The sequence below is a fragment of the Carya illinoinensis genome, chromosome 9 (assembly GCF_018687715.1).
Source record: "Carya illinoinensis cultivar Pawnee chromosome 9, C.illinoinensisPawnee_v1, whole genome shotgun sequence".
Classification (NCBI taxonomy): Eukaryota; Viridiplantae; Streptophyta; class Magnoliopsida; order Fagales; family Juglandaceae; genus Carya; species Carya illinoinensis.
Window position 1 is genome coordinate 35864536 of NC_056760.1, and position 10542 is coordinate 35875077.

General features: G+C 32.6%; 1 protein-coding gene across 1 annotated transcript; it reads right to left on the reverse strand.

Annotated features, from left to right (window-relative positions):
• Nucleotides 1-2187: 2187 nt before the first annotated feature.
• On the reverse strand, nt 2188-5787 carry LOC122277047. Its single transcript, XM_043086928.1, has 4 exons — nt 3488-5787; nt 3131-3388; nt 2931-3036; nt 2188-2826 (listed from the first exon to the last, which is right to left on the reverse strand). Exons 1-4 carry the CDS (start codon nt 5785-5787, stop codon nt 2188-2190), a joined length of 3303 nt encoding a protein of 1100 aa, XP_042942862.1.
• Between the last annotated feature and the right edge of the window lie 4755 nt (nt 5788-10542).

Sequence of the window (10542 nt, forward strand, 5' to 3'; positions counted from 1 at the left end):
CTTTCGATATACCATCTTCTTGGTTTGAAGTTGGTAGTGAATGTTGAGAAGTTTGCCTTGTAGGGGTTGGCCCAAACCCCAAACCGCGCACACGTCCAGGCCGTTCTAGGCCCATAACTTTCGAATAAACATCATCTGATTTCCAAGTCATGGTTCCTCCAGATCCCATTTCTATAGGATTTGTGTCTTGTGTTAAAAGTTCCTCCATCTCAACCTGTAATAGACAATTGAAAAAACACATTATTCTCCATCTTATAAATCCATTAAAATTAAAAAGTAATAAATTTAAAAATAAACATACCACTTTCTTTCTCGTTTTATCATTGTAGTGTGTGCCATCCTTTTTCTTATGGGTCTTGACAAACAATTGGGCTCGACTTGGCAATGCCCCAGTTGATTTTTTCTGCTTCCAATCTTTTAGATTAAACACATATATCGAAAACAAAGAACTAACAAATATTCAACAATAAATAAATATTAATTAAATAAATACCACATCATGGGCATATCTTGCTAAACTTTTCGATCCTCCGCTGTGAACAATCAACTGCTTCTTACGACACTCCTTGTTTTTATTACATTTTGACTACAACATCACAAAGATTATGAGAATTATGAAAATAACTAGCTGGTTGACTTTATAAATATATAACAAAAATGTGCGCACTGTTACCATATATTCTGGATCAAACCAAAGATTGGCCAACTCTGCCAGTTGCTCTAAGTCCACTATATCGGGACTTGCCCTTGCCACAACTTGTGCTGCAGATGTGTCTTTTTCATTAAGTAACTTTTTCTTCAACTCATGCTTGTAGTCTTTCCATTTCTTCCCCAAGTCCTTTAGTATCCATTTTTTGAATACATCCAATTTGTCATCAGGAACTTTAAACTTGCCCTATAGTCAAAATAAATTTACAAAAGTGTGTCAGTAGCTTTCTAAAAACAAATTTCAAAATATACCTATTAATTATTAATAATGTTTTAATATGATGTTATAAAAAACCATACATTTATAAGACCCCACGCTTCCTCCTTCACGATATTAGGCACTGATCTCCAATCTTTGTAAATTATTGGAACCAACTTATTACTTCTTGCTATCAGACCACCAAACCTTACCACCTTTGAGTCTTGCTTTTTTATAGGTTGACCAAGAAGATTGAGCTCTATTTCAATGCGCTCCCCTTCTGGAAGATGCCAAATGTCAGGAATCGAGTGCAATGGTCTCTTTACTCGATCGCCATTACTGTCTGCAAAAATGGATTTAGTTACATTGTTAGTATTTTGTAAATCTTCATTCATAGTTAAATAAATAATAAGTAAGAAAAACAGAGACATACCTACGACGACGACAAAGCGATCTCTAATGTCGGAACACGAGTCAACATTTTCTGCTTCTGAACTAGGTGCTATTGGTAAAGATGTGCATGGCTCGGTCTCTCTGCTCATCTCCATATGTGTGGATAGTTGTCCTCCCATTTGGTTAGATGGAGAAGGTTGGGTCTCTTGCTGTGAAGATAATGATGGTTGTGAAGGACAATCTATAGAAGGTGATGACTCTACCATCCTATTAACGGAAAGAGGTGGCCCATCGACAGAGGGTAATGAATGGGCCGCCCTATCAGATTGTGTCTCACTATGAACAGCTTGTAGTCTTGTAGATTGTCTTCGCAAGTGTGGTATGGTAGTCTTTGCCTTCTTTTTTGGACCCATTGTACCTATACACAAAAAAAAATAATAATAAAAAAAATTGCATATATGAAAATCAATAGAAATAATAATATTTTGAGCATGAAATGAGATAGATTTATGTGATAAGAGATATCATATTCCTAATATGATATCATAGATTTCATGCTCAAAATAATAATATGTAATATTTTGAGCATGAAATGAGATAGATTTATGTGATAAGAGATATCATATTCCTAACAAAAAAATTAAAGAGAGGGTAGTCACATGTCCATTAGTGACCCCCGCCCGAATTTATTAATAAACCCTCACTTGTGGCGGAGGAATACCGTAGTAACAATCAAAGTTCTTGGATTTTACAAAAATATAGAACAAAATTAAAAAACCCAAGTACCAACAAAATGATATAGCAAAAACAGTACCACTAAACAGGCCTATATAAAAGAAAATTGATGTAAACAAGCCTATAAAAATATAAACGAAACCTCAACACTATTAGCGAGTTTCGATTGTCATTCCATCTATGTCACTTCGCGTCCACACAACATCGTCAATACCAAGTTCAATAGCTTCATTGTTGGAAGTGTTAACACAATATTCATTGACGAAATATTCATCCTCATCATCGTCAGTCACTTCCTCTTCACCAGTGTCATACACGTCTCTTGGTTTTGTCTTAACGACGACGACCCAATTTGGGCATCTTTCATCTGCCACATAAAATACTTGAGATACTTGAAAAGATAAAACAAACGGATCATCAGTTATCCGACTACCAGTGTGTATTAGATGAGAAAAATTTACAATAGTAAAGCCAAACTCGTCCTCCTTGAAACCTCTACCCTGAGTAACGTCTGCCCAATCACATTTGAATAACACATATCGGGACCTATCATAATACATAACCTCAATTATGCGTGTTAATTGGCCATACCAAGCAGGGCCATCTTGATCAGTACACACACTAACACCACAATTTTGAGTTTTCTTCCCATTTTCGTGATTCCTAGTGCGATATTTTGTGCCATTGATGACAATTCGTTTAAATTCTTTGGCAACTCGCATGGGTCCTTTAGAATGCATTACGACTTTATGGCCCAATTTGCTTCTTCCATTGTCATCCATTTTCATTACCTGAAAGGTTGGATTATTAGCATTGATTAAAATGATAAAAACTAGCTACAGAGGCATAATAAATTAATATTGTGATACAATATTGAATGGTGTCTAATCCATACATAGTCTTGGAACCAATTACAAAATTGGTTTTCGTGCCTCTTCTGTAGTTCATCATTCGATAAATGATTCCCATCAACTGTATGCCTCATTATTTCCAAGTGCATCCTATTATATGTTTCATATAGGAAATGTCTGTTACAATTTCACAAATATAAATTAAATATAATTTAATTCATAGGTATCAAGCATTGCAACTCACATGCGGAATGGAGTGAAATCGTCAGAGTTGAAGAGAATATAGCGATGTGCTTGGGTCCACGACATAAAATCGAGGTGAACGTCAACAACTTTCCCTTTAGAATCATCCGGGTTTCTAGATGGTCTATTGAAAACCGTTAGAGCGGATTCTAAATAACGAGAACAAAATGTCAATAATTCCTCCAGCAAATATCCTTCAGCAATGGAACCTTCTGACGCAGCTTTGTTACGCACATGAAACTTAAGTCGGTGAAGGTACCTACCACATAAATCATTAGATGACTTTTATTATTTTTAAAAAAATATGTTCTTACTTTAATGGACGCACATGACTTTTAGTACAATAACTAAAGCATACCTTTCAACGGGATACATCCATCGATAATGAACGGGTCCTCCAAGCTTACATTCTGCAACTAAATGTATAGTCAAGTGAACCATAACCGTGAAAAATGATGGCGGAAATATCATTTCTAATTGGCACAATATGTAAGGTATTCTAGATTCCAATCGGTCCAAATCTTCAAGCCGCAACATTTTGGAACAAACTCCCCTGAAGAATCCAGATAGCTCGATTAATGGTTCTATTACCTTCTTAGGTAATGATCCACGTAATGCAATTGGCAGGAGCTGTTGCATCAGTATATGGCAATCATGACTCTTCATGCCCACTATAGTACGGTGTTGAAGCTTGACACAACGTGAAACATTTGAAGAATAACCATCTGGTACTTTTACATTTTGTATAACCTTTAACAAGTCTTCTTTTTCTTTGTTACTCATTGTGAAAATAGCAGGAGGCAAATATGTCTTGTTTGCATCTGTTATAATCGGATGAAGTTGTGGTCTCAAACCCATCTCTTGTAAGTCAAGGCGTGCTTTTATGCCATCTTTTGATTTTGTATCAATATTTAATAGTGTGCCAACAATATTATCCACCACATTTTTTTCAATGTGCATCACATCAAGATTATGACGCAATAAATTATCTTTCCAGTATGGTAAACTAAAGAAAATACTACATTTCTTCCATGAGTGTTCCTTAACACTAGTCAACCCCACAACTCGTTTTCTTTTACGATCTGTTCTATCATTACAATTTAAATCATCTAATTGTTCCAAGATTTCATCAGGTGTTGGCATAGTAGGTGAAGGATCAATTTCTCGTGTACCATCAAATGTTTTTGCCATCATTCTCCACCTATGATTACTTGGCAAGAATCGTCTATGCCCCATATAGGAAAACTTTTTTCCATGTTTCAGCCATCTAGATCGTGTGTTACCCATACAAATAGGACATGCTAAACGACCTTTCGTACTCCACCCAGACAAATCACCATACGCAGGAAAATCATTTATCGTCCACATTAAAGCTACGCGCATTGTAAAGATCTCTCTAGAGCAAATATCATAGGTTGGTGCTCCAACCTCCCATAATTCCTTTAATTCTGATATTAGAGGCTCTAAGTATACATCTATATTCATTGAAGGTGATGATGGTCCCGGTATAATCAACGATAGCATGAAACTTGATCGTTTCATGCACATCCAAGGAGGTAAATTGTAAGGTACCAACATAACCGGCCAAGTACTATAAGAAATGCTCATGTTCCCAAAAGGATTAAAGCCATCTGCAGATAAACCAAGCCTAACATTGCGGGGGTCAGAGGCAAAATCATCATGTTGTGTATCAAACGTCTTCCAGGCCATGCCATCTGCTGGATGCCTTAATACCCCATCATTTGTACGGCCCACAGCATGCCATTTCATTTGTGAAGAAGTCTTCGATGACATAAAAAGCCTTTGCAACCTTGTTTTTAATGGAAACCACCTTAATATTTTCGCTGGACTTCTTTTACCTTTTTTAGACATATCATTCATAGACTCTTTTTGCTTCCACTTTGATGCTCCGCATACCACGCATGTTTCCAAATTCTCATTGTCCTTCCAAAATAACATACAACCATTGGGACATACTAATATCTTCTCGTATCCAAGTCCTAACTCATTCATATACTTCTTCGCCTCATATGCATTTTTAGGCAATGATGCTCCTGGTGGGAGCAACTCATTCACAAATTCAAGCAGTTCTGTGAATATGCTATTACTCAATCCACCCAAACACTTCATATTCCAGAGACGTACGATAGCACTAAACTTAGTATGTTTTGTGCACCCTTCATATAATGGCTCATCAGCATCTTTCAACATATTGTAAAATTTATTAACTCTTTCACTAGAACCTTGTCGATTCTCATTTTGCACTCCAGCCTCTCCATCTTCCACACCTATTTCAGGCCCACCCTCCACCATTTCAGGATCAAACATGGGGAAAACATCATGTAACATGGTTGTCATCCCACTAGAGTCTTCATTTATTTGCTCATTATTATTTTGGGCATCATTAGCATGGTAAGATGCCCCCCCTATTCTTTCCCCATGAGCATGCCAAATGGTGTAACCTTGAGAAATTCCATAACTAATCAAATGATCATATACCATGTTGGGGATAAACATTTTACGTAATCCACATTTTCTACATGGGCAACAAATCGACGAATTTGTGTCACAATTCTCGCATGCAAACTTCAAAAACTCATTGACACCATCGAGATACTCTTTTGTATGTCGAGGTTTTTTCATCCAATTTTTGTCCATAGCTTAACTATATTTTAAATATAGTTACAAAAACCTATGAGAATGCAAGATCATCAATAACTTAAAACATAGTATGGAAAATAATTGAATTGTATGAGTAAATCAAAATAAAGCTTAAATTTGCATATAATCAGAAGCATAAAATATATATATTCTATTCTCCCCAAAGAAAACTATACATTGAAGAACGTGTGTATATATATATTTGCATCAATATATGCCAATCATTTCCTTACTAAGGTTTCTAAATTTAGGAGAATCAAACATAAATTCTCCAAAAAAAAAAAAAAAGGAAGATTATCCTTTGATTTTTTTAATACTATGTAATAATGTTAGTTAAAAATACCATCTGACCGATAAATTCAAGTAGCTCAATAGTTGTACTATTTTTTTTCTTGCGTTTTTTTTTTCTCTCTAAGCATATATTAGTTTTCTTTATTATGTATTAAATAACAAATGGAGATAACACAGTGTCATATATCAAGTAATTATTTTTTTTAAAAAAGAACCATTATCATCCTTTGATTTTTTTTCATTATTGTTTTTTAAAAAAAAGAATCAACCATTATTCTTTTTATTTTTTTTCATTATTATTTTTATTGATCGTTTCTGCCCATAGTATTTTTGTATTGATCATTCTTTGATTTTTCCCATAGTTTTCCTCTGTTTCTAGGTTATCCCTTACAAGTAATTAGACTACTAAAAATTCAAACACCCAAAAATCTTCACAAAAATCCACCCTAATGCATCTCCAAGAAACTTTTGTTATTACTTGAGGTGTTCCATTAAACTAGACTCTTTTACTGTTTAATTTCTCTCTCCGTAAATGGGGTATTGCACATCCTGAATATTAGCTTCCATCCAATCAAAAACATGGTTGTCACGATTAACATCCTGAATATTGCTTCCACTCAACCGCTCCCTTAACCGTCAAAGAATCTCCCCTACCATTCTTGTCTACCTTAATAATCTGCCTTAAGTAATATTTATCATCTCCGGCAGCCAATCCTGTGGCCACCTTATCCTCATCAGCCTTTAGATCATCCCAACTAATATAGTTCGGTTCCTACTCGTCCCAACTAATATACACACACACACAGAGTTATATATATATATATATATAACTAATTTATATATATACACACAACTAATTTATATATATATATATACACACACACACACACACACAGAGTTATTATTTACTAAACTAAAAGAACTAGTAATAATATGCATACTTTTCGTTTACGTACAGCATAAACAAGTAATATGAAATTTGAAGAGTGGTAGATATAGAGAATATTAAACACGAGTATTGTGTATGAATCACGCACAATTTTATTGAGTATTCGAATACAATTTATAGTTATAGAAACAGAGCTATAAAAGGAAACTTTTACAAGAAAAGAAACATATAAATGCAAGCTGTACAAGTTTATAGTTATAATATACTGAGATCACGTAATGGCAGATGTAATCCCATAGATTAAGGCTGATTATGTGATGTCGTTTATAGTAGAAACCTCAACCCAAAAGCATAAAGAAGTAATATGAGATTTGATGAAGCTTACCGTGCTTGGCAAAAATGCTCTGTTTCGGGTATGGAAAAACAGGGGACAAACGGTGGTGCTCTTTTCCGTTCGGACTGATGCTGCGCGACGGAGGAAGGGTTGCGTGCTATGGTTTTGCGTGGCTGTGGAAGGAGGAAGGGTTGTTCTGCAACTCAAACTTGTGCAACCGTGGGGACTTGTGTGTAGAATGATCTTGCGCCGGCTTGAGGTTTCTTCCGTAGTGTATATGTAGGAACCAAAAAATAAAACCCTAGGGACGGAAGTGATATAAGCGTGCAAGGAGTCTATGGGGTTGTGTGTGAACTTGTGCAACCGTGAAAATAAAGTGATGAAAACAAATAAATAGATAGGTTCTAATATCTTGAATTTTGGACCTCAATTCAAACTCAAAAATAATAATCTAACTTATTTAAAGATTATCTCAAGTATAAAAAGATTTTTAAAGTTTTTATTATCAAACCCAAGGTTTTATCATAAACTACATTAATAAGTTTATATTGAAAATACATCTCTAATAAGTTTATATTATCAAACCCAAGGTTTTATCAAAATATAACTCTAATAAATTTATAATTTTTTAAATGTATAAATTTTAATTTATAATTTAAATTATATTATAATTTAGGTCTAAAAAAGTTTTAGACATTAGGTTGAGCGGGTGGCGCGTCGGGCGGGGTTGAATATATTAGTTTATATAAAATTTGTTAAAAACTTGAAGTTGAATTCAAGTTAATTCAAAATACAACTCTAATAAGTTTATATTTTTTTAAATGTATAAATTTTAATTTGTAATTTAAATTATATTATAATTTGGGTCTAAAAAATTATAAGACATCGGGTTGAGCAGGGGGCGCGCGGGGCGGGTTGAATATATTAGTTTATATAGAATTTGTTAAAAACTTGAAGTTGAATTCAAGTTAATTCAAAATACAAGTCTAATAAGTTTATATTTTTTTAAATGTATAAATTTTAATTATACTATAATTTGGGTCTAAAAAATTATAAGACATTGGGTAGAGCGCGGGACGGGATTGAATATAGTCGTTTATATAAAATTTGTTAAAAACTTGAAGTTGAATTCAAGTTAATTCAAAATACAACTCTAATAAGTTTATATTTTTTTAAATGTATACATTTTAATTTATAATTTGGGTCGAAAAAAGTTTTAGACATTAGGTTGAACGGGGGGCGCGTGGGGCGGGTTGAATATATTAGTTTGTATAAAATTTGTTAAAAACTTGAAGTTGAATTCAAGTTAATTCAAAATATAACTCTAATAAGTTTATATATTTTTAAATGTATAAATTTTAATTTATAATTTTAATTATATTATAATTTGGGTCTAAAAAATTATAAGACATTGGGTTGAGCGCAGAGCGCGCGGGGCGGAATTGAATATAGTCGTTTATATAAAATTTGTTAAAAACTTGAAGTTGAATTCAAGTTAATTCAAAATACAACTCTAATAAGTTTATATTTTTTTAAATGTATAAATTTTAATTTATAATTTAAATTATATTATAATTTGGGTCTAAAAAATTATAAGATATTGGGTTGAGCGCGGGGCGGGGTTGAATATAGTCATTTATATAAAATTTGTTAAAAACTTGAAGTTGAATTCAAGTTAATTCAAAATATAACTCTAATAAATTTATAATTTTTTAAATGTATAAATTTTAATTTATAATTTTGGTCGAAAAAAGTTTTAGAAATTCGGTTGAGCGGGGGGCGCGCGGGGCGGGTTGAATATATTAGTTTATATAAAATTTGTTAAAAACTTGAAGTTGAATTCAAGTTAATTCAAAATATAACTCTAATAAGTTTATATGTTTTTAAATGTATAAATTTAAAAACAATTTTAAATTATAAACGTACGTACGTATGTGCTTGCCTAATCAATCTCACTTGCGAGTTGCACCTTCTTTCAATTTTTCAATCTGATCAATTTGAATGCATGGCCAAGGTACGGTAGCCAATAGAATAAATGCATATGCATGTCCCCTTTAAATTGTGCACCTTTTTCTTTTAAGCATTGCACCAAAAGATCACGATGAGTACTATATGTGTTGATTTATTGTGTTACGTCTTTGCAATGAAACTGAAGACTAGTACTTTTGGTTGTCTTCGCAAGTGTGGTATGGATAACAGGATTTAATCTCGGTTTTTTTTTTTAAAGACTTTAAAATTTTTAAAAAAAATTATAACTGGGATTAAAAAAAAAAAAAGAGGATCCGGTTATGGATAACAGGGTCTCAAAACCGGATTCAAGTTTATTTTAACAATTAACAATTAACAAATACTAATATATAATTATTCTAGTCATTATAGTCTATAATAAATACTAATATTTATAATGACACTAACAGTGTAATACTATATTATTATTGGTACTATACTTTAAATCTATTTATAAATTAGAATATAAATCACTATACTAAATAATCACATATATACTAATATTAATATTCTAATCACATATATTCTAATACAATAAGATATAGCTATACTAATAGTCTAATATTAATACTATTATATAATCTAATATATTATATAGCTATTATCCTGCCCCATAGTGTAAAAGGTTTCTTCCGTGTAGAGGTCTATTGCGCCGGCTTGAGGTTTCTTCCGTAGTGTATGTAGGAAGCAAAAAATTAAAACCCTAGGGACGAAAGAGATATAAGCGTGCGTGGAGTCTATGGGGGTTGTGTGTGAACTTGTGCAACCGTGAAAATAAAGTGATGAAAACAAATATAGATATATAGATATATATATATATATATATATAGATATATAAAATTTTAATTATATTATAATTAACAAATTTTAATTATATTATAATTAACATTTTAATTTATAATTTTAATTATATTATAATTTGGGTCTAAAAAGATTTTAGACATTGGGTTAAGCGGGGGCGCGCAGGGCGGGGTTGAATATAGATATATAAAATTTGTTAAAAACTTTTTCGTTGAATTCAAGTTAATCCAAAATACAACTCTAATAAGTTTATATTTTTTTAAATGTATAAATTTTAATTATATTATAATTTGGGTCTAAAAAGATTTTAGACATTAGGTTGAGAGGGGGACGCGCGGGGTGGAGTTGAATATAGATATATAAAATTTGTTAAAAACTTTTCCGTTGAATTCAAGTTAATCCAAAATACAACTCTACTAAGTTTATATTT